We start from the raw sequence: 27,003 nt of genomic DNA, 5'->3' as shown, positions 1-27,003 counted from the left end.
CCGGGGGAGGTGCGGCTCCGTCCCTGCGCCCGCCGCCGCCGCCGCCGCCGCCGCCGCAGCCAGGGCGTGGGCCGGGCTGGGCCGGCGCTGTCCAGCTGCCCTCAGCGCGCCGCGGCCGGTGCCGCCATGGGCAGCCCTCGGCCCCGCGCCTCCGTCCTGCTCCCGCTCCTCTGCCTCTGTGCCCTGCCGCTCGGCGGCTCCTCCAACAAAGGTGAGCGGCGGCGCCGGACAGCGTGCCCAGTCGGGGCCGGGGCTGCAGCCCTGCGCTCCGGTGGGACCATCCGGCCGCCCTTCGCGGCGGGGGCTGCGGGGCAGCTGTCAGCAGCAGCTCATCCATCCGCCTTCCGCGATCGCGGTGTGGCTCATGTGCTGTCAGTCGCCTTCATCTGTCACATTTCTGTCTCCACTGACCCCCAGCACCTCGGGCTTTCTCTGCCGTTTCAGGCACTCTCATCCCATCCCTTCTCTCTCTTCAAGTACTCACTCCATCTGTCTCTCTCCACTCTTTTTCTACAGTCTTTTCTGCCAGTGTTCCCTCCTCCTTTTCTCTTTTTTCACCCACTTGTCTTGCTTTTGTTTCAGTTCTTACTCTGTGGGTTTAGCTTTCCCTCCCTTCCTTAGCATGCTGACAGAGAATGTGTTGCTTCTCCACAGACCCCTTCAGTTTTCTGAAATCCATCTCCTACATCCATCTTTCAAGCCTGGTTCATGCATCTGGGATCTGCCTATAGGAATTACTGTACAGTTATGTGTTAACTATGCAAGTTGCTTACATAAAACTGTATTTTATGCGCTAAATAATAATAACCGCCCCCCCCCCAATGCAACCACTCTAACATTCTGAATGCAGATGTTCTTTGAACACATAGAGTGATGGATAAAGATGTAGGTTCCCAGTTCTGTAGGCACAGAGACAAGAGATCCATTCTAGGGAAGTCAGTGAGACAATCTGACAGAGTGGGGAACCCTGAAAACATGCAAGGCACTCAAGGGTCATCAGGGAATGTGACATTTTAAGGTGTTTTCTGTGCTTCAGCAGAGGCAGGGCTAGTTCCGACTGCAGACAGCAGGTGCAACAGAGATCACTGTGTATGCTGATATTGGCAGGGGTATTTATTTGTATTACTCTAGTGCTGAGGGGCCCAGTTGCAAGGCAAGGCCCCTTATGCTCTGTTTTTTCTCTCTCCTTTGTGAATTTACACTCTGTGAAACATCTGCCTGCCTTTGGCAAATGATTTTAGTCATGTAAGAGCTTTCTTGAAGCTGGTAGGAGCCTGTTTTTCTAATCCCCAGGAACTTGCTTCCCAAGAAACCAGGCTGGTGATTCCCAAGTTGCAGGTGGATGCAGCAAAGGCTTTATCCCTCTACTACCAGCTTGTTACCCCAGCAACAGGGCATTTTTGGCATTTGTAGCTATGGATTCCCACCTCAGTGGTGTGGTGCATGGACTAGAGCCATCACAGAGAGGAATCTGGCGGGGGCAGTGGAGGAGTGGGGGGAAATGTGGGCACTTGCACACAGGAAGAATTCTGCCTGCATGCTGAGCAGGATGGATGTTTCTCTGGATTTTCTACACAATGCTTTATAATCTTGATGAATATGGTGAGAGAGAAATCCGAACCTCTAGCCTTCCCCGCTATGCCAGGCTGGGTCTGCTGGCTCTGTCCTGCTGGTAAATCCCCACTCTGACCCATAGACCCTGCTGCAGCAACATCCCTTGGTCCTGATTTGCAGAAGTGATCATGGCTGAGTTTGTAATGGATGCTGTCCCTTTTGAGTCAATACTTAACCCCATTCTCAGCATGGTCCCATAGGGTACTTTGCTGCAGAGAATGGATTCACATATTGGAAGTAGTACCCTTGAGGGGAAAGGCTCTGTATTTTATTCTCCACCCACTCTGAGCCAGGCTGTGCTCAAAGAATTGCCTGGTTGTAATAAATCTTGGTCTCCACGGGGTGGGAGAGTGGGGGATTATCTGGGAATGAGGGTTGTAACTAGGCCATGTACTATAATCTCTGAGGCCCATTTGGCAGGGAGTGGGCATGGGGGAGGTTAATTTGTAATGATTTTTCTTCTCTCTTCCCTCCCTTCCCCCCACCCCTTTATTTCTCCCTTTCCCTTTCCCGGAGCCTGTGTGATAAAGATTAATCTGCTATTTCTGGGCCTGTGACATTTTTTGGAGCCTCCTGCTGGTTGCTGCCTCTATGTCAAACCTGGCTGGGCTCCAGCCAACAGGATAAGCAAGGAGGGGTCAAGGGAATATGGTGCTTGCCATGGCGTAAGGAAGGAAGGAGCAAGGGACTCTGAAACTAGATTGTTATATGCATAGGAAGACTGACTGAGAGTGGACCTGGGCATGTGTTTGAAGATCCTACACCTTAGCCCCAAGGATGCAAGGCAGGAGTGTTAATAGCTGCACACAAGACTTGTCCCCTGGGGACACCCTAAGGGAAGATGTATCCTGGATCTTTTAATTATGGCTTCAGTGAGCTAAAGGATTTAGCATTTGGAATCTGACCTCAGAACCAGGCTACTTCTGCCTCTTGAATTTTTTAAAATCTCTTCAGCCTTCCTGGGCCCTCAAATGCCTCTCCACACCTGTCTAATAAGATAGGAGGAGGCCAGAAGGAACGCAGTATTTCTGAAGAGGTCTCCCAAGAGCGAGGTAGGGTAGAACTAAAGAAAGACAACTCCTTCCTCCCAACCTATTTTTAGCCTTCTTTATTGTCAGAGAAGAAGGTGGGGAGGGGTGATTGTCACCTGCCAGTGGATGACATTCTGCTCTTTCTTTACTAAATCTGTCATTTCTGGTTAACACATTCCTGTGCTCCTTCCCTTCCCCCAAATCCATCTCAGCAAATAAACACAAGCCCTGGATTGAAGCCGAGTATCAGGGCATCATCATGGAGAATGATAACACGGTCCTGCTCAACCCACCACTCTTTGCACTGGACAAAGATGCCCCACTGCGCTATGCAGGTAGGTGGGTAACAGCTTTGGGAAGGGTGGGAGGCAGGAGGAGACCTCCAAAGAGACAGAGACATGGTCAAATACATCCCTGTGCCAGATTCTGAGTCTGTTCAGGAAATGACCACCTCCAAACATTATTCTGGAGGAGCTCCCCAGAGAAGTCTAAAGACAATTTTGGGTATACCTTGATTTAAGATCCTGTGAACTGTTTTCATTTGAGAAAGAAATGAGGGTGGAGCCAGCTACTTTTTGACACAGTTCTGCTATTTACGAAGATCATATGCACAGTCCTGTTTCTAAGAGTGGTGAAGAAAGCTGGTAGGGCACACTTTGCAGGTCCACATCCCTCACAGTGAGCACAAATCTCTGAAAATTCAGACAATGCTTCTCTGAGATTTTTTTTTCACGGTGCTTGCTTAGGCTGTGCCTGGAGCTTTCTTATGCCTTCTTTCTCAGCTTTGAGAGAGAACAGGTTGTGCCTGAGAGCTGAACTTTAGGATTTAGGTGACCCCATCTGTAATTCTCTGAAGGACTGTGCACATATTGTGTGGGGATGGATGAGACATCATGGATCTGCATGTTTTGGCTGTCTATCTGCAATAAATGGCCTATTTGGCCTCACTTAGGGGAGGAGGGGGAGGAGAAATAATGATGGAAAGGTGCTCCCTCAGTACTGTCACTGTACAACCTTAATACAGCTAGCTTGAGCCTTGTAACCTCTAGTCTTTGCTGATGCTGGTTGTCTCCTTGCTGCGGGAATAGTCTCCAGCAGAGGGCAATCTGCACCATAAATGGCTGCAAGAGATGGTAGAAGGAACTCCTAAGGAACCAGAAATTGCACCAAAATGAGGGGTGATAGTGAGGGAGAAAGGAGACTGTGAGTTACAAAGGAAAAAATATAGGAGAAGGAAGCGAGGGGATGTACTGCAAGGATGCTGGTGCCCAATGAAAGGAGAACAGGGAAAAGGGTCACAAGGAAAGGAAAATTACTGCTCTCCTCAAGCCTTTCATTTCTCCCCTTCCTCTTTCCCCCTGTGGGTACCAGGTGAAATCTGTGGCTTCCGGATCCATGGGGCAGGGGTGCCCTTTGAAGCTGTGATCTTGGACAAAGCTACAGGCGAGGGGCTGATCCGGGCTAAGGAACCAGTGGATTGTGAAGCACATAAGGAACACACATTTACCATCCAGGCTTATGACTGTGGAGAGGGACCTGATGGGGTTAATACCAAGAAATCACACAAGTAAGTCTATGTGGTGCTTACTACATGTTACGAAATGCAGTCTGTTATGGAAGTGGAAAGGAAAGATACCGTGGGAGCTCTTCCTGTAGCTATGAGGATTTTTCTCTAGCCTTGAGCCCGTAGTATGTTAATAATACTGAGTGAGAAATGTGATGGTCCTGTTCACTGACTCTGTGAGCCACATGAGTGAATACACTAGAAATGAGGAGCGTTTGACAGTTGTGCCTAAGGGTAATGTCTTATGTTGCTGCATATGGAAGAGGTCCAGATTATATTTTCAGTCCTGTTACTCTTTCTCTGGGATCAGAAACCTTTGTCCAAACTCCCATGGGCCAACACTGCTGTGCTGAAATCCAGGTCCCTTTCCTTATCCTTGCCTCTGATGGCTGGAACTGGAACTAGTGCACTTCAGGGGCACCGATTTGCAGGGAAGTTTAGGTGGTGTTTGGTTCGCCATCAGCCGATAAGTTCTTACATTTCTCTGCATCAGGGCCACAGTGCATGTTCGAGTAAATGACGTGAATGAGTTTGCTCCTGTCTTTGTGGAAAAGTTGTATCGTGTGGCAGTGACTGAGGGAAAGCTGTATGATCGCATCTTGCGTGTGGAGGCCATTGATGGAGACTGCTCGCCACAGTACAGCCAGATCTGCTACTATGAGATCCTGACCCCTAACATTCCCTTTCTGGTTGACAATGATGGTAAGAGTCTGAGCTGACCATGACCATGTCACACTCCCTTTCTGTCTTGTTCTCTCTGCCTGTCCCATTTGTTGGCAGATGTATGCTATATGAACTGTGATTCTTCTAGCATTCCTGTCCTTTTATTTCTATTCTATCCTTGTGCAGAGATGCAGCAGCCATTTTGTGGGATGCTGTAGCATGTTACAGAGAGGCACTCCTTTTTGGTGGTTTTTGTAGTTGAGTTGACTGTAGTTGAGTAAGAGTGGTTTCTACAAGGAACATCTTTGATGAGGCTGTCTTTCTTCTCCCTTCACCTCTTTGTTTTGCTAACCAGGGAACATTGAGAACACGGAGAAGCTGCAGTACAGTGGAGAACGTCTCTACAAATTCACAGTAACGGCATATGATTGTGGAAAGAAGCGGGCTTCTGATGATGCTGAAGTGGAAATCCAGGTGAAACCCACCTGCAAGCCCAGCTGGCAGGGTATGAAACCTCCAGATAGAGTTCTGTCTTCCCTTTGCTTATGCTGAACTGCTTAGTCCTACTGATGGGGAATGTTTATATATATGAATATAAATACGTGTGCACATACATATGGTTAAATTCTGGCACCAACCCATCAGTCCCATCTAAGGTCACTGTATTGCAAAGCTACCAGAACACAATTCTAACATGGGGAAATCATTCCTTGTATGACTGGGAACTATTGTGCATTTGATAAGCCACATAGACTGTATTCAGTATAGACTGATTTCTTTGGTCTGCTCATCTTGAGAATCTTTGGCTTTTCCAGAGGTGCTGTGTGCCCACAGATTCAGCTAAGTTAATAGAATTAAGGGGAAATCAACAGATAAATGCTTTGCCTGATAAGAGAGGTTAAAAATCCATGGGACTAGCTGTAGAAGATGAGAATTTGGACTCTGTGCTTCTAGAAATTCTCCCCTTGCAATGATCCCAGCCATGTAAGGTTGAATGGCTTGTTTTTTCAATGCAGAAAGGGCCAAAAATCTCTGGTTTTGGCCCAGTCCATAGATGTCGTTTGTGTGAACCAAATGGTCAGGCCTTGGGTCCTTGTCAGGACCTAACTCCTCTTTTTCTCTCACTCTCCTTTGCTAGGCTGGAACAAGAGGATTGAGTACACACCGGGTGCAGGCAGCCTTGCACTCTTTCCGAGCATTCACCTGGAGACCTGCGATGAGCCCCTGTGGAACATCCAGGCCACGGTGGAGCTGCAGACAAACCATGTGGCTAAGGGCTGTGACCGCGATAACTACTCTGAGAAGTCACTACGCAAACTCTGTGGTGAATGATTCTTTCATGAGCCAAGCACAGCTCTGACAAAGCAGCCTGCCCCTTCCCCTAAAGGGAGGCACAGTAATACCTCTGCACTTCGCACAGGAGAACTGATGAGACACAATCCTCATATCTGCTGTGGTCAGCAGCGCCATGAGGATGCCTAGCTCACCTGATGCACTGAGGGCAATGAGGACCCTGCCTATATTACTAAGGGACTCCCAATGCTGTCCGTGCTGGAAAGCTGGAGATTTCTGTTCACTGTCCCATTAGACAGAGTCTGTGGGACTTTCCTCAGCATAGATGGAAAGTCACCATCCCACTCCATGTGTGGCCCATAGGCAGCTCCTCTCCCTGTGCTCTGGGAAGTTACAAATGGCCCTCTAGCACCCTCTTCTTCTGTGCCTCAGTTCCTAGGCTCCTCAGTCTCCTGTTGCGACATTCCTGACTATTTCCTTCTTGGTAGGTGCTGCTTCAGGAGAGATCGACTTGTTGCCTGTACCTAGCCCCACAGCAAACTGGACTGCACGGCTCTCAGTGCACTACAGCCAGGACAGCAGCCTCATCTACTGGTTCAATGGCAGCCAGGCTGCCCAGGTGCCTGTGGTGAATGGGCCAAATGCCCATGAGGGGCTGAGTGACCACTTCACCCTGTCTGTATGGATGAAACATGCTGTGGTGCCTAGCAAAGGCAGGAGGGAAGAGGAGACAGTGATCTGCAGTACAGTGCAGAGTGGTGAGACACTTTTCCTGGGGAGCTGACACTTCTGCCCACTTCTAACTTGTTAGAAGGGACTGTCCTTGCAGGTGGAAATCTCTTTTCAGAATGGGACTTGGGAAGGGGTCTGTCTTTAGGAACTTATCTTCTCCAGCCTGCCAGCTCCTATCACTTTTTTTGAGAACAGTCAAGCCCACTGTGAACACATGGTGCTGAGTGCCAATCATGCAGGCTAGCATGTGTTTCTGGGCTCTGGCTAGTGACACTGCTTTGAAGAGTGATATGTAACTCCCTGTGCTTGCCCCCTTGCAGAGGATGGCTACTCACATTACTCTCTGGCTGTGCATGGCTGCCGAATTGCATTCCTATACTGGCCATTGCTGGAGAGTGCAAGGCCTGTGAAGTTCCTTTGGAAGTTGGAGCAGGTGAGGAAGTGTTTGCCTTCTCTTCTTGTTCTTTCTCCTTCTTGCTCTTGCTGATCCCTCCTTCTGCTGTCTACTATATATAGGTCTGTGATGACGAATGGCACCATTATGCCCTCAACCTTGAGTTCCCCACTGTCACGCTTTATGTGGATGGAGTCTCTTATGACCCCGCTCTCATCCATGACAATGGCCTCATTCATCCTCCGCTGCAGGAGCCCTCCCTCATGATTGGAGCCTGCTGGACTGGTGAGTGCCCACTCACCCATGTGCCCAGACCTATGCTGTTCCCATAATGGAAACAAGGGAGTGGAGGGAAAGCCAGAAGAGGTGGAAGGAACACTGCCTAATATTAAATGATGCAAACAACATTGCAGCCATCTCAGCACCTTGGCATCAAAACCAGCGTGGCTCCTTCTCTCCTCATGGGCTAAGCCAGGAGGTCATGGTAACAATAGCTCAGGAACAAGTGTCAATGGCAGCAGCAGTAGAACATGCAGACAGATAACCAGCTTTCAGGTGAAGGAGAGATGAAAATACCTCATTTAGGCACTGGCTTTTTTACCAAAGCTTCTCATCAGAGGACAGGCAGTACTGTTTATGCTGCTGGTTGTATTGTTGAGGATTCATGTGCCTTTAGTGTCTACATGGAGAAGTCACAAATCATTCTGCCCAGGAGATGAGTTGGTAGACAGAGACCAGGTTAGGAACCTAGTTAAGCCACTGCCAAATTAAAACCAGTGCTGTGGAGATGAAAGGCTGCCTTTCCAAGATCTTTCAGTTCTCCTACAAGAATGGAGCAGGACAAAACCAAAGAAATTTGCCTGCTGCTTGTCATCACTCCAGCAGAAACTGCCAGCAGGTCAGACCTTTCCTATAGTCCTGCTTCTGCCTGGCCAGGGATATTAATCAGGTTGGGACACGCTCCTGGAACCGTCTGAGTTTCAAAGAGTGACAAAAGTGGCTTTGTTGAGAACATGGCTAGGATCAGTGATAAATGAGAACCACTTAGTTCCTGGAATAGGTATCATTTTGAAAGGAGGAAAGAAACCATGCTTTCTTCCTTTTATCAGTAACTCATCCTACAGTCTCACCTTCCCCTTCATAAGAGGGACCATGCCATCTCTCTTCCAGGATGTACTGTCTGTAGGGTTGAAGGGTACACTGCGTGGCACATGACTCCAGAGCTGTTCTTTTGCAATAGGTGATACCAGAGCTTGCTTGGCTCTGAGTCCACCCTCTTCCAAGGCCTAATTGCTTGTCTGAATGTTCTCCTTTTGCAGAGGAGAAAAACAAAGAGAAAATCAGAGGAAATGAGAACACTACTGATACTGTACAAGGTAGGGTAAAGAAATAAGGTAGCTCTCTTCCTCTCTTCACCATGCATGACTATCACTTCTTGCATTGTCTCTTTCTCATACAACTCCCCCCCACCCTGGCCGAATCCTGCCACCTCCCACCATCTTGGGAGGAAAACCCTTATTATCTGACAGACTGCTCCTTGACACCTTGATCTCTGTGGAGCATGAGAAAGCCAATGGGAGGACTACAGCCTGCTTTGAGAGACTGAATATGCTTTTCATGTGGAGAAATAGAACAGTCCTCATGCCCGGTCATTGAAGTTGGTCTCTGAAGAACACAACAGCTATTAGAGACGTCAGGAGATACCACCCCATCCCTAACTGTCTATAGAGCATATCATTTTTTTGAAAGCCCTCACAGAAACCAGAGTAAGAAGGGGAGGAGAAATTGTTTCCATCTGGCATTCAGCGGTTTGGCAGAAACTTCTCTACACTACCCACTGTTCACTGCCCTAGTCTTTCTGTCAGTTGGTTTTTCTCATTCTTCCCCCTGTCTGGAATTCCAAGAATTGCCATCTCCTAACTTTAACAACCCCTGTCTTTGTTGTCCTTGTTCTTCCCTGTCACATGTACTGCTCTCTTTCTCTCTCTCTCCTTCAACATTTATATGACCCTCACTGTTGCTTTTGTCTTTTCTCTCTTCCTATACCCATCTCTCACACCCTTCACCTCCCATGTTTCCCTCAGGAGATCCTTTGCCGATACACCACTACTTTCATGGTTACTTGGCTGGCTTCACTGTGCGGCCTGGCAGCTTGGAAAGCCGGGAGGTTATTGAATGCCTCTATGCCTGCCGTGAGGGGCTTGATTACAGCGACTTTGACAGTCTGGGCAAAGGGATGAAGGTATGCTCATCTCCCCAGCCTGCATGGGTCTCCTCCACTCTCCCTGCTTTACTTTCTAGGACTTTGCGTGCTTCCCCACCTCAGACAGATCCCTACCTTTCTCCTTTGCATCTCCCTTAACCTGGACTCCTGGCATTTGCCAAAAAACCCTGAGTATTTTCTTCTCTTTCACCTGTAGGTTCATGTCAACCCCTCTCAGTCCCTGCTCACCTTGGAGGGTGACGATGTGGAAACCTTCAACCATGCAATCCAGCATGTGGCTTACCTGAACTCACTGCGCTTTGCTACTCCTGGAGTCCGGCCGCTCAGGCTCACCACTACTGTCAAGTGAGTGGACAAAGCAGCACCTCCGGCTAAGCTCAGTAGGAAGATTACCTCTCTTTTGGCTATAATTGCACTCCCACACCTTGTACTGTAACTCTGATTGATGCCCCTGCATAGTTAAGAGTCTTCCTAGAAAATAAGCATTAAAGCATCCAGATGCTTGCCTGGGGTCCATTCAGGTGTAGCAGAACTTCTGCTTTTGCTCATGATGTTCCAGGCATGTGGGCTGGTTTTAATTTTTCTCTACGGTGTGTGGATGTCACCAAGTCACCTGAAATACAGTGATGTCATTCCCAGCACATCTCTCTGTCTTGCATAGCAGGCCATAGGGAAGCTTTTGGAAGACTGCCAGAAAAAATATTCCCTTCACTGGCAGTAATGGGCGGGAGATGCTCTTTGGCCATGGGGTGGGTAGAATCTAGGTCCAAGTAGTACATTCTCCTTCTCTCCTTCAGATGTTTCAGTGAAGAGTCCTGTGTCTCCATTCCTGATGTGGAAGGCTATGTTGTGGTGCTACAGCCTGATGCCCCCCAGATCCTGTTGAGTGGCAATGCCCACTTTGCTCACCCTGCCTCAGACTTCGAGGCACCTGATGGGGTTCCCCTGTTCCCCAACCTCCAGATCACCTGCTCTATTTCTCACCAGGTGGAGGCCAAGAAGGATGAGAGTTGGCATGGTACTGGTGAGTGGAGTATAGGGAGAGGTGTAAGACAAATCAGAAAGATGTGCAAGTGATGCTGTTCTGCATAGGGAGTAGAGCCCCTCATGACACCCAAAACAGGAGAGAGCTTACAAATACAGAAGCAAAGCACGTTGTCTGTAAATATTCAGGGTAATCGGTTCTTCTCCCTTTCTGCTCCTCCCAGTACTTTTTCCATCCTCCCAGTTCCTTGCCTCACTCCCTCCTCCTTCTTTCCCAGGCTGCTGCTTCCTAATCCCTTTCACAGTTTGCCTACATTTCCCCTTACTGAACCTAACACTGGATGTTATTCCTCTTCTCCTCTCCACTCCTGCACTTCTTCAGTCTCCTCCTACTTCTGTCTCTACTGCTTCCCATATTTTTTGCCCTCCAAACTCTTCCTTCACCACTTATTCCTATAAATTCTGCAGTTCATTTCCTCACACCCTATAATATCTTGTCTCTCAATTTCCCTCCATTGCACTCAGATTCCTTCTCTGCACTCTATGTTGCACATGTCCTTTCACCTCTTTTGTCTCTCTTCTGCTAATCAGAGTCTTTGCTCATAGTTTTCTGTTTAATAGCTAGAGATATGGTTACTTTTTCTGAAGATGCTCTGGACGTGCTTCCCTGTTTGCTTCAGGTAGTTGTTAGTAGATCTCTTTCCTGGGGCCAGCTTTGCCTTTGCTTATACAATGATGAGTATCTTGACTTAGGACAGGTTGGTCTTAGCCCTGCTGAAAGCAACTAGTCATTGAGAGTGGTTGCCATTTTGAGTAAGATAGGATCTCAAACATGGTTACCAGCAGTTGTGAGATACGGGAAAGCTTTCAAAAGCATTCAGTGTCTGGGAATGTGTGATATAGTTGTTGCTAATTTGCACATTGCCATCCTCAACAGAGTCCTTATAGCCAAGATGTATTATCATGAACCAGTTCCATAATGGTATGTTGTTCCAAGATAGAGTAACTTTATTATGTGCATAAATAATATCATTAGAGTCAGAGAGAGTCCTCCAACAAATAATTATAATAACAATGATTTTACTCAAGATCCATGCGAGCAGAGAAAGAGAAGTCATTATTTATGATGTGGGCACTTCTAAGTAAGTGGGTACCATTATGAGTAACTCCTGTCTTGATTCATGTCTGTCTGGCTTTCTGGCCCTCTCTTCTTTCCTCTCAGTGACAGACACACGAATGTCAGATGAGATTGTGCACAACCTGGATGGCTGTGAGATCTCACTGGTAGGAGATGACTTGGACCCAGAGAGGGAATATCTGCTGCTGGATGGGGCATCCTTGCAGCAGCGGGGCCTTGAGCTTGTTAACACCTCTGCCTACCTCACCATCACAGGTATGTCTTCTCCTTGGCCACAGTTGTCTTTTCATGCCTCTTTCACTGCCGGTAAGGCATTGCTGGGAGAAGCACTTAACCCAGTGTTAGAGATGCTCTGAGGTACTTTGCAAGGCTCTGAGAGGTAGCTGTTTTCTGAACTACTGGCTTTTGATGTCTCAGACCATTTCCTTGGAGAGATGGTTCCTCCTCCAGCACACAGTGCTGGGGCACAGTGTCTGAGCTCTGACTCAGCCTTGCATCAGTCCTCCTGACTTTCTCCCATTGCCCTTGAGGTTTGATGGTCTCAGATGCCAGTAACACTGGTGCAATGCTTGTGCCCTCTCCAGAACTTAACAGGACTTTTGCTCTAGATCTTTCCCTCCCTTTGACGTGTTTTAGCAATGCAAGCAAGGATTTCACCAGATCCTTTCCAACCAGTTCCAAAACTGCTCCTTTCCATGAACCCAGCATTGCCTTAGATTTCTCTATAGCTCTCAGGCTCTACAGGACTGTTATGCTAGATAACACAGAAGCAGGAACTTCCTCATCCCACAGCAGTTCTCTCTTCTTGGTCTCAGGAGTGGAGAGCATTGCAGTATATGAGGAGATACTACGTCAGGTCTCCTACCACATCAGCCATGGTGCTGCTCTTTATGAAAGGAAATTTCACCTGTCCTGCACTGAAATGAATGGACGCTACTCCAGCAATGAATTTACTGTTGAGGTACAAGATCAATACATGCACATACAGTTGCTTCTGCGTGCATGGAGAGGAAGTGGTGCACAGGAATGCACAGCAATGTTGGCGGGATCACAGTGAACACAGGGCTAATTCTCTCTCTCCCTCACTCTGGTCTTTCTGCAGGTGAATGTCCTCCACAACATGAACCGAGCTGCTCATCCTAACCATATTCTGAGTTCCCAGCTGTTCATGCACCGAGGCCATCACTTACCCCCAGAACTATCTGGGCACAGTTTGGCAAGCACACATGGTGACTCTAGTATGTAACTCTATCTTTTGGTTTTATTCCCTTGAATCAGAATGTTAGTTTTCTGATATCTTGGTAGAATCTATAGCATAGACTTCCTTTCAGGCTCACTCCACCCATCTTACAGAGGTTTAATTATACTGTCCTGTCCCACTCTTCTTGAGCAAATGGACTGCAGTCTTGATCAAATTTTGTTTTAGAGCTTGGTGTGACCATTATTCCCCTTTGTTGTGTTGCTTCTCTGATGTACGTAGAAGTTGTCTGAAACCTACACCTGGGAAGGTCTAAAAAGAGCAGCCATGAGCTGGTACTATTCCATTTGTACATCTTGCAAATGGGCTATACAGGGCTGGGTAATGTAATTTCAGACAGATGTGAAGAGAAAGAGAATCAAGGCTGGCACTGCTCTAAGAGGAGATAGAACTAGGTGATGATCAGTAAGGCAAAAAAATATGGGAGTCAGCACCCTGCAGACAAGAGGCTAAGAGGAAGATTCTTGTCCCCAGAACAGAGAGCGAAATGAGGACTGAATCCCAGACCAGAGATTAGATTTGTTCGTTTGACCTGGCAGCTCTGTGCCACAAGCATGAAAGCAGCCTAATTCGTTCCTCCTAGGTTGTGAAAGCTCAAGATCTGTTATAGAGGACCCTATGTCATTTTTGGCATCCTCCTGTAAGGAGCATGGATGCTTTGCCTTTGGTTCTAGCTTCGTGCAGCAACTGATTCAAAGCTGGTCCAATCTGCAACTGAAACTGAACCACTGCAGGGATAGCATGCTGGGAGAGCACAAAAGATCTGCCTTTGCCACTCCCTTCCCCAGCTCTTCCTGAATGCAGCAGAAGCAGCTAGGAAAAGTTGTCCCTTGCTGTACAGAACCACCCAAAACTAATCCAAGGAGAGCCTAGATAGGTTGTCCAGGAAAGATGATTCTTTGGGGAATCAAGGCTCAACCTAGAAACCTAACGGGTTGGGCTGAGGCTCTTAGATGAATTTGAAATCTTCTCCTGTGGAGAAGCTGGACTTGGACTGTGACATTAAATTAGAAGACCATCACAACCCTCACCGCTGCCGCATGTGCAAAGCACACTTCTTTGGGCTTCCTTTCTTCCCTAATCCCACCCTCATGTTTCTATCTCCCAAGGGTAGGATACAAATGACTACTATGTGATGAATTCTGATTAACTCAGTAAGTGAAGACATGCAGATCCTACAGGCAAGACCTGATGTTAGAGGACTTGGGCATCCTGGGAAACTGTACAGGCATTGAGCAAGGATGCAGCAGCAGAAGGCAGGAATCGCCTGTGCCCAGGGGAGTGGAAGAGTCAGGACATGTTCCGGCCAAAACTAAGAATGCAATCTCTGCCCAGCAACCCTGTTTTCTATGGGTTAGGTGTGGGTCAGATTGGAAATATATGTTTATGTGACAGACTCTGACCACTTCTCCTCCTTTTCTCTCTCCACAGTGGTCCCCAGTGCAGCCACTATCATCATTGTGGTGTGCGTGGGCTTCCTGGCACTCATGGTGATCCTTGGCATCCTGCGCATCCACTCACTTCACCGCCGGGAAGCAGGGCAAGAGGTCCGTGGGGCTGCTACAGGGGGGCGCACAGGCACCAGCAGCAAAGACGGTGACATGTTCTGGGATGACTCAGCCCTCACAATCATAGTCAACCCCATGGAGGTGAGAAGCAGTTACAGGGGATTGGGCTGGGGGGGCGGGGGACAGCTGGGTTGCCAGATCTTTCGTCTCACCGGATGTCTCATCTCCCCAGTCCTACCAGAGCTGCCAGGAGAGGGCAGCAGAAAGCAGCGAGGGCAGAGCTAGTGAGGGCATGGAGGAAGATGATGACAGCAGTGACTCAGAGACACCTGACTCCCCAGACAGCAACGATGTGGATGACCGACACATCATGGGCAAAAGAGATGGCTCTCACCACTACTAGGAGCCTTAAAACATCATTCCAATGGATGCCCACACCATATGGAAAGACGGTGTGTCTTATTTTAATCTCCTCCTTCCCCTACCTTGTACACATACTCTCCTCCCTCATTTCTGCCTTCCATGTTCCTTCCTCTTCTGTCATTCTCATTGTGGACATTCCCCACACTACTGCCCCCCCCCCCCATTTGGCTCTCTAGAAACACCTGTTAGAGCACTTGCACCTGACAGTGGCACAGTTCAAACTATGATGAGGAAGGAGGGGCTTGGAAAGAATAGAAAATTGGAAGAGGAGTCAGCCGTAGGGCTCAGAGTGGGGTCTCTCACAACCCCTCCCCACTCTCCAGATATTATATATATATATTGTATATTTTTTCAATGTTGTCATTTGAGGTTTATTCTTGTTTCATGCAAAAAACAAAACACTGCAGCTTGTGTCGCTTTGTAAAGTTGTCGATACTCCTAAACTAAATGAACGAAGGAAAGAAGGATGAGGAAATGAAATGGATTTTAAAATAAATGGATTTAAAATAACATGTTCAGGGCTTCTGTGGTTTTTCACTATGAGCAGGGAGAGAAACAGCCAGCGTAGTCTCTAGTGTAAGACTGGAGATTGTCCAGCCCATGTATTTACTTAAATAATTGCCATCTCTGTGAAAGATTATGTTTGTGTGTTTGTGCACGCATGTGTTAGAACAAGAAAAACACATCCCCCCTGTCCTTTTCCAGAGTCAAAATACTCTCTTTGCAAAGACAATGTAGCTTCCCCACACATGGGGTCTAGGAACCCATAGAGGAACAGAAGGCATTCCAGGCTGTGGCAGACAAATGTAACACATGTAGCAAAGAGTATTCTTTGATTGCAGAAAAAATAAGGCTCTTTCCATACACATAGTGTGTCATCAGTAGAAACAGGCCAAATCCTCCACTTCATCTACCTTTTCTCCAGATCCACTTCCTTTAACAGCATAAAAGTATATTTCACACCAGGGATTCCAACTTGCATCATAATGGCCCCAGCACTTCTGACGGAAGTAGTTGTCCTCCTCTTTCTGTCACTCAGGTAAGAAGGGGGTGCAAGAACAATGGATGTAAGCAACACAAGGCTACGAGCTATTAGGGTAGTGCTTCGTAGCAGGTTGTGTTTCTTCCCTTCATCTACTTAGTCCAATTTCTCAGATCCAGCAAAAGGAAGACACTGTGTAACTACTCAGCTGCCCAACATTTCCTAGGGCCAATGGCTACATTGTGCTAAGGACTCAAAGCAAGACTCTGTAATAAGACCTTTACTGGCAGCCAAAGTGGAAGAATCCTCTTTAGAAGTCAGAGGACAGTACAGTAGGCAAGAGCCTAAGAGCCCCTCTGAGGGCATGAAAGGTCTCACCACAAGATCTCTGTTCATCTTACCACATCTCACAGACATCTCCGCTCTAGACCCTGTCTTCAAGTCCAACTGTGCCCATGTGTGGGTGCTTCTGGGTCCAAATGAAGATTCTGAGGCTAAGATACCCACACACTTTCTCCTTTGTCTCCCTTCCCCCTCCTTAAGTTCCACACCCTTGCTTTGTACAGACAGCTAACAGTAGGCACTGTCAAACCAGTGCACTGATACCTTGAAGCACTGTTTTCTGGAGTACTTCAAGTCTCCAGAAAGAAGGGCTACATTGTGCATTCTGGAGCTGAAAGTTTCGCACAAAATAAATTCCTGAGAATGCTATGCCTGATGTTGCAGACACCACCCAATCCTGCTATGCATTGGAAAGCACCACCTCTCAGAACATGGAACAGGACCAAGTCTCAGAAGCATGAGGCCCCTGAGGTCCAGCAGCCTCAGCCTGGTGCTGCAGTGTGCTTACAAGGTGGAGGAGGCCAAATGAACAATGAGTTCATAAGTAGCCATCACGATAGCTGTGTTGGGAATCTGGCGGATCAAATGGGCCAGGAGCCCTCGATATAAAGCCATGGGTCCCTCTTCATGGACCACAAGTTGCAGAGTCTGTATAAAGGAGCGGTACCGGCACCCTTCTTCTCGCAACCGTGTCCGAATGACCTCTGGAGAGACAAAAGGGGAAGGGATATTAGCAGACTGATCCTACAGGCAAGGTACCATACACCAAGGGAAACAGAAGCAAGGAGAGCGGACCCACTCACCATGTGGATATGCAATGCATGAGGCACATGTTTTGGAGACAGCAGCAGCTCCCATTAGTCCAAAGAAATCACGGCTGTTTGGTGGAAGTCCGAGCGGTGGGGACAGGGAATGACAGCTGTTCCTCAGCTGCTGTTTTAGTGCTTCATATATGACAAAGTGTATGATGGTCTCTGATACTCCAGCATAGGAGGCACTGATTCCACGGTAAAATCCACGCAGGCCTTCAGTGCGGTATACATGCATGGCACATTGGAGGGCATTACTGCTTAGCTCCCCCTTCACCCTGTAAAGGGGAAGAGAGGGGAGAGGGTTAGAACTGCATATTGCTTCACTGACTTAAAATGCTGTTGTGAACACAACTGTATGACTTTTCCCCAGCCTGCCCTGAAGACATGTTCTGCTGGTGGGTCACAGACCCATCCCCAACCCCATTCCCAAACCAGCCTGAATTTGACACAGAGTGGCTCTAAATTGCTAGCCTTACCTGGCTTCCAGTTGCATTCTGGTTTTCACTAACCAGATAGGATTAGTGAGCGTGGCAGAGGTAACTCCTGGAGAACAGAAGGGAGAGACAGCAGTGAACACCAGGATCATGCTGACATTTTATGGGGAGTTCCTGATCTATCGGCTCTACAAATGCTGCTTGGCAAGCTGCAGGTTTCTGCAATTCGAGAAAGACCTCAAGTTCCCTGAGAGAGGAGACGTTTAGGGCAGACTATTTGATTCTCTCCCTCCCTACAATCCAGCCTTTGTCTGGTGGTTCCTAAGCTCTTCTGCCTCCCACTCATAACCTTACTGTAGGTGCAGCTCTGACAAAGAGGCAGGAAACAATAGGCTAAACTTGTGAGGGCAGACAATTTTGTGGAGAACTCTGAAATATCCAGAGATGTAATTCTGTGAAGGGTCTAAATTATACATGGCCTTTTCCCTCCTCACACCTGAATGGAGCTCTTTTGCTGATAGCAGCCATAGGGCTAAAGACTAAATCCATGACTTCAAGTGATTAGCCTAAGAAGAATGAAGAGGGAGCAAACGTTTGTTTACCCCAAAAAATTGCTGCTGCAGATGGGGAGGGAGAAAGCTTCAGAAGAGGGAGCAGGACTGAAGGGAGCAGCAAAGGGGAGGGGGTGAAATCTCTTTCACACTCAGAGCCAAAAGGACCCCTTGGCTCTGATCTGGGACAGAAGAGGCTCACCTGCACAAGCTGCTGACAGCATGTGTACTTTCTTGGACTCTGGTACAAGAACAGCATTGAGCCTCTCCTTAACACCAGAATAGGCAGCAAAATAGATAGCCCTGGTTGAAAAGAAATACAGAGAGGTTACAGCTCACCAGGAAGAGTGAGAACAGCAGTGCTGTGGGGCCTCACTCCAACTTCGCTTACTCTCAGCATGGGTTTGTCTCATGTGACCTCGGACATCACCTACACTTGGCCTGCAGCAGTCATCTTACCCTTCAGTTGTGATCAGAAGGTCTAAAAAGTGCCTGGATGAAAGGGTCCTGCAGCACAATGAGCTCAGGACCCTGGCTGCTTTCCAAAGGTGGAGTAATAGCTTTTATGGATGTACTTTAGAAAGTGTACAGCTTGGGCTATCCTCAGGGAGAAGTACTTACCGAGAAGGAGCAACCCCAACAAGGTTTGGGCCCAGGCCTCGGAACAGGGATCGTATGCCTTCCTTCTCAAGGATGGCCCTATGGAAGGAAATGAACAAACAAATCAGGAAAAGACCTAAGCTGAAGGCTCTCTTGTTCCTCCTTCCTCTTCCTTCAGTACTTCCTATAGTCTCCTCTCTCCACCTCCAACGCTATCCTTTTTCTGCCCTACTCTCATTTTCTTTCCAGTTACTCCTCCTCTCTCCTTCAGTCATTTCTTCGTATTCTTGCTGACAGCATCATGCTGGGTGTGATGAAACTACTAGCTGAGAAATTTCTCCCAGTCCCAGCACCTCCCTTTCAGGCTCAGAGTTCACAGTACAGATCAACTGTGATGAGCTGTATCTGTGCTCATATGAAACTTTTCACCACAGCTGCAGAGCTGTTACCAGCCTCAACCCAAACACTGCTTCCATCTGTCTCTCCATCTGATGGCCAAACTTTCACTTCCCCGACACTAACATGCATGCTACCCCATCCTACTCACCTCAGCAACTTGAGTACTCCAGGGGACGGTGGGGCTGGGTGTATCAGCCTCACACTCATACCCGGCAGCTGTATCTCAGGGAGGCACACAGGCCGCAGCGTCAATTGGGATGACTGTAGACGTGTCTTCACCACTTCCAGGGGGCAGGTCAGGATGGCTCCAGCTGTGCCACCACATCTAGCGCATAAAAAGGGCATAATAGCATATGTAAGAATGACACCTGTGCAGGAAGAGGCAATAATTCTGACTTTGTTCTTCCCCTGCCTCTCCCCTGTGTTGCTTTTAGGTCCCCTAGCCTGTGTCACATGCGACCTCTTGCTCTGACATTGATTAACGTAATAATGGCTTAGCTTGGGACATCTCCTGGCAGGCTCACTCAGAAACCAGCATTTGAGACAAACAGTCCCAAGTCCATAGCAATGCAAAAGTCCCTCAGCTCAAAGCTGCTGATGTTTGCATTTAGAATTTCCTAGAGCAAATAGTTCTTCTGCCCAGTCTCACTGCAATGCCTTCGGTTGAGATCACCAGGCACAGTACCTCACACCTCCCCAGAGAAGCATTGGCTCAGACAGAGGCAGCACAAACTCTCCCACCTCTCAGCCTGCCTGCTTCTTTCAATCTGTAACCTATTCAGTCCCATATTTGCAAGGCCCTGTAAGTAAGATGTGCATTTTCTGCCAACAGCCAGGCTCACACTCCCCAGATTTGCCTAATGAAAGAGGACCCTGACCTTCAACAGACAAAAGCTATTTTTGCAACCCATGAACCATCGGTCAACCTAGTCATACTTCAAAAATGTTGAGAGGACACGTACCCTCTTTTCCCCTTTTTGCCATTCAGGGACAAATCAGAACCAGAGAACTGATCTATTCAGCTCCCAGCTTTTGACCCTTCAGGTCTTCTAACCAAGAACTCTGTTCTTCCACAACCTGCTCAGGTAATACCTGAAAGACTGTTTTGAGATGAATTTGTGTGTAATGACGACAACTTGAATAATATAGCCAGGCAGAGACTTTGACAAGGAGACTTTCATCTCTGCTATAGCCAAACTCACAAGGGACAGAGGGTAAAAATGCTCACTCTAGACTCAAAGAAACATATATGGAGCAGCTCACACATGACTTTACTTCTGGCACTTCATTTATTGTTGCTTGCAGGTTAGGAAAAAAATAGGCTTTGGTACCTATTGCAATGAAGTCCAAGAGGTGACATTCCAGCAGCTGAACAAGTCTAAAAACAGGATCTGCAGATAGCAATACCAGCAACTACTTATGCTACTCCATTGCACTCCTGCTGCTTTCTCAAGCCCTTTACAGATCTGTGCAGCTCTGATGACAATCAGCAGCAATTTTCCTCAGCAGATACTACAATTGGTGGCAGTCCGGAGATCAGGCAGAACTTGACCAAAGAATGTAACTAGGGTTCAGAAGACAACACAAGCACAAGACTAAGCATCCTGGCTCAGGTCCTCTGGATGAACAAGCAGCTCAAATATGGAATCCAAGACAGCCTGCTTAACCATCCAGGAGTTATGTGAGGCAGAGCCTTCTTTTACAAAAGCCACACTGATTCTTCCCAAATAGACCATATTTATTCAAGTGGCTAACAGTCCTGTTCTTTACCGTAGTTTCTACTGATTTGCCTGGCACAGACTCCAGACTTATATGCCTGTTGTTTTGTGGATCAGAAGTGTAGTTTCCAGCTCAGGAAAGAATTGAGTGCAGTGGTGACAGATTGAGGAGTCTCAGAAGTCTGAATAAATGCTACTACAAGAACAGTTTCAACTTCTTACATAAAAGCTTGGCAAAAAGTACAAAAGGACTACACTTACAGAAACAATTGCTTGGTACCCTAAAGATTTCTCTCTGGAACTGTGCATGAGGATACCAATTTTATGTCATATCTGTGCTTCTTCAAGAAGCCCCTGGAAAGAGCAAACTGTGGTCTGCACTAAGGTGGCTCCAAGCCTCTGCCTAAGCATGGTGAGGATATGAATTTGAGCCCATTCCCCACATGTATATGAAAGTTTCCCGAGTTCAACTTCCTTAAGCTACCAAAAGGTGTAGCTAATAGAGAAGAATTTTAAAAGCAACAGTAAGAATTAAAGAAATTGTTACTCTTTAACATGGTGGTTATTTAATCAGCAGTTACAGAGTCTGAGGAGAAGGGAGGACTTCTAAGCCAGTATGGCTAAATGGCAAGACTAAGGAGAATTTTTCAGGGAGCGAAGAATCCTGACTAAACTAAAGCTATGGAAATAAAGTGTCCAAAAAAAGAGATCTTAACTGTGATGTCTTATCATGCACTAGAAGATAGTACAGCTGCCCTCAATGTATGAAAGGCATATGTCTTCAAAATTCTTTGGTTTCAGAAGAAACAGAAGACAACATATTCTCTTCACAAAGAGACAAACAATTTTTTGGTCCAATATTAATGAAGGCAAAATGGAATGAAATCTAGTAGAAATAAAAATTTTAAAAATCAGCAGGCATGAAAAACCTGTGGCCAAGGATACTGAAAAGAAATGATTGAGGACACATCTTGCCTACAGATTTAAGGGCTTAATAAATCTTAGAACACTGGGAAAGTCTACTAACCTAGAAGAGCGATAATTACTAAAAAAAAAAAGTGTATTTGTAATGATTTATGCTGCTAAAGGCTGTATAAATGGAGATTCAAGCCAGGAGAGAATTACAGAATCAAATCACTACAGACTTAAGATACTTTGTATTAGTCAATGTTGGTAGAGGGGTTATATCATTTTTTATAGAACTTATCAAACTAAAAAAAGCCAACAAAAGTGACTACAAAGATGTAAAATACTTCAGTTTTTGTAAAGAGCAGCCTCGATACCTCACAAAACTGCACTTATAGCCTTAGCACTCTATCTACAGCATAAATGCTAAACAGATTAAAATTGGACCACAAAATCTTAAAAAAAAAGAACAAACAAACAAAAAACCAACCCCCCACTTTCTCCTCCCTCTCCAAACAATTATAAGGAATCAAACAGCAGTGCTCAAGTGAGAGTCTAGGAAAACTAGTTCTAGACCTAATAATTTTCAGTATTTCCATCCACAGTCAGGAGGTAACATTTAACTGCTGATAAAATCCATGGGTGACAAAGATTGTCACAGTGGCAAATAACAAACAGAGCTCCAATGAGTGGCAGAAAAATGAGAGAATATATGGAATGGAGAAGTCACAAAGGGTCATTATGCTGGGCTTACACTGATTGTTTTAACAAAGCCAAAATCCTGAAGTCTAGAAACAGGCAAAAAGGCAATTCCTACAAAACAGCAGGGAGAGCAGCAGTGGACAAGCAGTATAACATGCTCCCAGAACAAAGCAATGGCAAAAAGGGTTATGGAAGGAGAAGGCAGATAATTCTATCTTAGAAAACAACACTGCCTCTACATCTTGTTTTCACATTTTAAAAGGAAAACTGGAAAGTTTGAGGTGGCAGAAAAGAGCACAAGAAACCTGAGGGCTGGAGAAAGAGGATTAGTAGGAATATAAAAAGCACCATTAGCATTGTTTAATGATCTGAAAAGGCTATGCACTGAGGTGACAAGGTTTACTACTAATTTATATTTACTTAGGCTAGCCAAAAATTGAGATGATGTGAGAATCTTCATTTAGGAATGGCAGTACTAGGTCAGACCAAATCTCCATTTAACCCAGGATTCTGTCTAGGACACAGACTAACAACAGTTACCTACAGAAGAATAGGAGTAGAGAGTAACATAAAACTCTTCTCCAGAATACACTCCCAGCTTCCTGCAGATTCCAGCTCAGGGATTTGCTCAGCCATACGTGTTGCATTATTTAATAGCCTTCAACTCTTTTTTCTTCATTAATCTGTCTAAATGCTTTTTGGACACATGTAAAAAGTTTTTACCTTCTAATGCCCTGTGGCCAGGAGTTCCTCAGTTTAACTGCACACTCTGTTAAGAGCTACATTTTTGTGTTAGTTTTGAACAAACCTCTCACAGCTTCCATTTGATGTTCCCTAGTTCTCATACTAGAAGAGAAAATGAACAATTGCTCCTTCAACAATGAGATCTGTTTAATTAGGTAAAGCAATAGTATTAACTAAACATTGCAGCAATAATCCAAACTTCTTATTTATCTTTTGGGTTTTAATTGTCATTTGAGGATTATCGCCCACTGGGCTGGGGCAGGATACAAAGCTCCCACTAACGCATGGTCTGTCACTCGCCAAACTTTTGCATAGTTTCTTAAGAACCATAGTGCAAAATGAGGATGAAGGAAAGCTTAAAGAAACTTCCTCATGAAAAAAGACTAAGATACAGTGACTTTGTAGTTCAGAGAAGAAATTAACAGAGGGGAATAAGGTATACAAAATAACACAGGGAATGGAGAAGGCAAGTATACATAAGCGAAGATCGATGCAGCACAACAATTATATGAACTGCAGAAAACTGGAAATTAACTAATTAAAATCAATTAAATGATATTTTTTACTTACATGTTAGACTGTGGAACTCACAGTAATATGGACTCCAACAGGTTGGTAGAATTCAAAAAGGGATTAGACATTTGTTTAGACAATTAAATTAAGCAGTTATTCAGAGAAGTCTGGAGGGCCAGGATATCTTCTACTTTAGGAAATCATAAACTTAAAGTCTGTTATTGTTTTGAGGCTTAATGATAGATGTTTCTTAAAGAGAGGAGCAATGAAACACATAGCAAGAAGGGCTTTGCTCAAGGGCAAATTCTGAGGCATGGCTAGGATCAGCGCTCCAAATGTCTGACTCACCAGAATCAGCTGCACCATTTAAAGTCAAAAAAGACATGCAGGAATCTGAGACATGCAATCATTAAGTGCTGGCCACCCGCCCAAAGACATAGATGCTCCATGATTTGCTCTGCTGAAGTTGTCTTGTGGCATCTCTCACTCCCTGCTCAGCACCCTGCTCTCTTTCCCCACCATCCATGGTGAACTCGGGTTGAATGAAAAATCAGTCTGAGACCACTGTAACTTCACAGGGAGGCTCCCTTTCTTCCCAAACTACAGAATCATGAATTCAAACAAAGTGCTACAGGTGCGCACCGTATGCATAAGCCTGTATCTGAATCTGGAACAGCGAAGAAAGCACGGGTGGAAATTGCAGGACATAAGCAGGAGCTGGAGTGGGGAAAGACAGGACCCCTCCTCTCTGAGCTCTCTGACAGCTCTTCCTGGACAGGGGGACACCTGGCTCTGCCACCTCCGGGGTGAAATAAGACTGTGGAAAAGTGGGGAACGCAGGTCACTTGCTCAGGTCCCAGTGTCCCTGGCAAGCGCCAGAGACGCTGGCGGGCCACGGGTGCGGATGCAGCGCAAGCCCCAGGGCCAGCGTCCGCCCGGAGCCCCCGGCTGGGAGGCAGGCGGGGAGCTGGAAAAGGCCCCGCACCCCCCACCCTCCGAGGTGAGGAGGGCGCCGCTGCCAGGCGGCCCGGGCCGGCTCGGCGAGAAGGGGACGAGGCTCGGGCCTGTGGCGCCCCGAGGAGGCGGAGCGCCGCGGCCCGGCGATGCCCAGCTCGGGGAGCTGCCGCGGCCGCCCCGGGGCTCCCAGCTTCGCTCCCATCCCGCGCGGCGCCACTCACCCTCCGGCGACCAAGTGGAGCAGGGTGCTGTGCTGCGGCATGGCCCGGCCATCTGCCGCCGGGCCCGGCCTCGCCGCCCCGCCGCAGGCCCCCGCCGGGGCGGCGGCTTGTCCCGCCCGCTGCCGCCCGCCATTGGCTGCCCCGGCCTGGGCGGGAGGCGCCGCGGCGGGCCCGGGAGGAGGCCCGACCGGGGAAAGGCCCGGCTGGCCGCGCTGGGGATTCGGCCGTTCGAGGGGCTGCCTGGGGGCCGTGTATGGAGGGCCAATCCTCCGGGATTGCTCCGCTGCCTCCCCCTGCTGCTGAGCCACTTTCCACCCAGAGGCGTTTTGTAGGTGGGGGAACCAGGGCACAGAAAACAAGGTCGTTTCTTTGAGATCGGACCACAGGGAAGCGATGGGTCAAAGAGGAGAACTGGATCATTCCTGACTCTCATCTTGGCCCTATGGGACTGCAAATGCTTCCTGAGATGTTTTGTTTTATGTGAAATCAGGTCAAGATGCTCAAGAGAGAAAATAGAACAAATTAGACCCACGATTTAGATTTTCAAGGGTTCAGTTTGCCAAAAAGAGGGAATATTCAGGGCCAAAAGATCCTCAGACTGCTTCAACAAGCATAATGTAAAGCTTCACATGACATCAGAGTTCACAAAATACCATCTCCACTGGAAAAAAAGCAGAACATACATCAGCAATGTAGTGCTCTTGCCAAAAAGGCACATGTCATATCAGTATGCATAGATGCATAGACCAAAAGATAGTCTGTAAGATAGGTGAAATAAGCTTTCAGCTCTCCTTTCTACTCGTGTGACGTTCGCAGGAATAGAGCGTCCAGTTTGGGTACCACACTGCTACAAAGCAGGCAAATATTGGGGAGGGTTCAGAGAGCAGAACAAGTAATTTAATCTAAGTAGGAGGATCTAAGTAGGATGATCTAGTAGTCCATCTAAGTAGGAAGACTGAAAACAAAGTGGCAATGTTAGTCTAAAGAAGCTGTGGAATATGCTTCTTCAAGGCCTCCAACAGGCTATCTTCAGACTAGTGCAAATGATACTGTCACATTTTCAACAGATCGAAGGGTTGCTTAATGTTGGAACTGTTCAGTGGCGTGCAGAGTCATAGTGCTGCTCTGCAGGAGCCTTGGTGTACCTGAAGGGAGCCAAGAGCCAGGGAAAAGGCACTGTCTTTTCATGAGAAGAGAAAGAAGGGAGGAGAAAAGAAGAGAGGCTATATTTCTTTGTGTCTTGTTGCTGCAGGCAGTGGAAATGAGACTGGGTGCATTCCCTATTGTGCCTGTTCTTGCTGTCCAGATTGAGGAAGGGATGCTCGTGGGGCCATTCTTTCTGAGCTGTCTTTGAGTTTCCCTGCCCTAAACCAGTAAGACAGGCTGAACTGGCATCATAAGCTGGTGTTGTGAATGCACCCCAAGATCCTGGCACAAATGTTTACGAGTTAAAGCTGCTTCACCTGCAGTTCTTCACTGCTCCCTATTTCGGCCCAGTCTCTGATTGCTTTTGGATTTTGCCCATGCCTTATTATCTCACTGCCTACATTCTTCTTATCTATGTCTTTATGCACTCTACTGTTGTCCCTAGGACCAGCACTGTCTCCGTCTGTTCTTCTCAAATGTAATTGAGGATTCTCTCAAAAAGCCTCCTCTCTCTGTCTGTCTTTTCACGTGCTCTTGCTAACCCTTAATCACGCTAAGTATGTACAGGATTAGCATTTTTAATAGTTGGTGAGTTTTGTTTTTCATTCCAGGGGCTTCTTACTGGAAGGGCCAGGTTGCTCCTAGGTTGACTACAACTTGCAGGCAAGTAGAAAGCAATATCATAAGGCAGACATCTAGAAGAATGAGATGTATTTTACCAGCTTTACATAACACATGCAGCCTAGGGCCCTATGGCTCTAAGAGTGGTCATGTCAATAACTTTTCAAGTGTTGACATGTTAATGCAGCTGCCTGCCAGATGTAGGGCACTTGCACATTAGTGTGTGAATTGATGTTAGAAATGTGCTTTCAAAGTGAATCTTCCAGTCATCCTCACTGGTTCATATTGCAGAACAGTCTCAGAGTGTGCACACTACACTCCTCTCAGAGGAAACTAAGCTAGCAGATGTGCCCAAAGAGCACACCTAATGCACTTCAAGCACTAACTGGTATTCAATCCATGGGGTCAGAGAAGAGAGAAGCCAAAGTAAAACCCTCAAACATGTTTGGTGTAGATCTTGGATCTCCAGCCCCACCTGTATCACTTTAGAGTTCCTGTTGAGCCATGCTACTTGCTAACATAGATCTGG

General features: G+C 47.1%; 2 protein-coding genes across 3 annotated transcripts; one reads left to right on the top strand and one right to left on the bottom strand.

Annotated features, from left to right (window-relative positions):
* CLSTN3 (calsyntenin 3) lies at positions 1 to 15,338 on the top strand. The gene is made up of 18 exons (XM_026113257.2): positions 1 to 211; positions 2,858 to 2,980; positions 4,017 to 4,212; positions 4,703 to 4,911; positions 5,228 to 5,377; positions 6,011 to 6,196; positions 6,654 to 6,923; positions 7,218 to 7,330; positions 7,414 to 7,576; positions 8,611 to 8,667; positions 9,376 to 9,533; positions 9,712 to 9,860; positions 10,313 to 10,539; positions 11,722 to 11,892; positions 12,453 to 12,598; positions 12,740 to 12,875; positions 14,327 to 14,544; positions 14,636 to 15,338. Exons 1-18 carry the CDS (start codon positions 127 to 129, stop codon positions 14,804 to 14,806), a joined length of 2,928 nt encoding a protein of 975 aa, XP_025969042.1. The 5' UTR covers positions 1 to 126; the 3' UTR covers positions 14,807 to 15,338.
* Positions 15,173 to 24,857, bottom strand: LOC112991060 (solute carrier family 25 member 36-like). 2 transcript variants are annotated; one of them, XM_064519101.1, is made up of 7 exons: positions 23,587 to 24,402; positions 19,095 to 19,271; positions 18,569 to 18,646; positions 18,150 to 18,250; positions 17,439 to 17,505; positions 16,954 to 17,237; positions 15,173 to 16,854 (listed from the first exon to the last, which is right to left on the bottom strand). In XM_064519101.1, exons 2-7 carry the CDS (start codon positions 19,151 to 19,153, stop codon positions 16,655 to 16,657), a joined length of 789 nt encoding a protein of 262 aa, XP_064375171.1. In that variant the 5' UTR covers positions 19,154 to 19,271; positions 23,587 to 24,402; the 3' UTR covers positions 15,173 to 16,654. The 2 variants fall into 2 exon arrangements, with proteins under 2 accessions (XP_064375171.1, XP_025969043.2); XM_026113258.2 differs by lacking the exon at positions 23,587 to 24,402 and adding an exon at positions 24,708 to 24,857 and having other exon boundaries at positions 16,073 to 16,854.
* Between the last annotated feature and the right edge of the window lie 2,146 nt (positions 24,858 to 27,003).

Source organism: Dromaius novaehollandiae, chromosome 1, assembly GCF_036370855.1.
Source record: "Dromaius novaehollandiae isolate bDroNov1 chromosome 1, bDroNov1.hap1, whole genome shotgun sequence".
Lineage (NCBI taxonomy): Eukaryota > Metazoa > Chordata > Aves > Casuariiformes > Dromaiidae > Dromaius > Dromaius novaehollandiae.
This window is presented reverse-complemented; position numbering and strand designations above follow the sequence as displayed.

Excerpts from the sequence above, each read along its gene's own strand:
- LOC112991060 (XM_026113258.2), bottom strand. The coding sequence starts at position 24,748 with ATGCCGCAGCACAGCACCCTGCTCCACTTGGTCGCCGGAGG. Across the intron at positions 18,251-18,568 it reads GTTGGGGTTGCTCCTTCTCG|GGCTATCTATTTTGCTGCCT; the intron begins GTAAGTACTTCT and ends CTTTTCAACCAG. Across the intron at positions 17,506-18,149 it reads GCTGTCAGCAGCTTGTGCAG|GAGTTACCTCTGCCACGCTC; the intron begins GTGAGCCTCTTC and ends TCTGTTCTCCAG.
- CLSTN3 (XM_026113257.2), top strand. The coding sequence starts at position 127 with ATGGGCAGCCCTCGGCCCCGCGCCTCCGTCCTGCTCCCGCTCCTCTGC. Across the intron at positions 4,213-4,702 it reads AATACCAAGAAATCACACAA|GGCCACAGTGCATGTTCGAG; the intron begins GTAAGTCTATGT and ends TCTCTGCATCAG. Across the intron at positions 14,545-14,635 it reads TCATAGTCAACCCCATGGAG|TCCTACCAGAGCTGCCAGGA; the intron begins GTGAGAAGCAGT and ends TCATCTCCCCAG.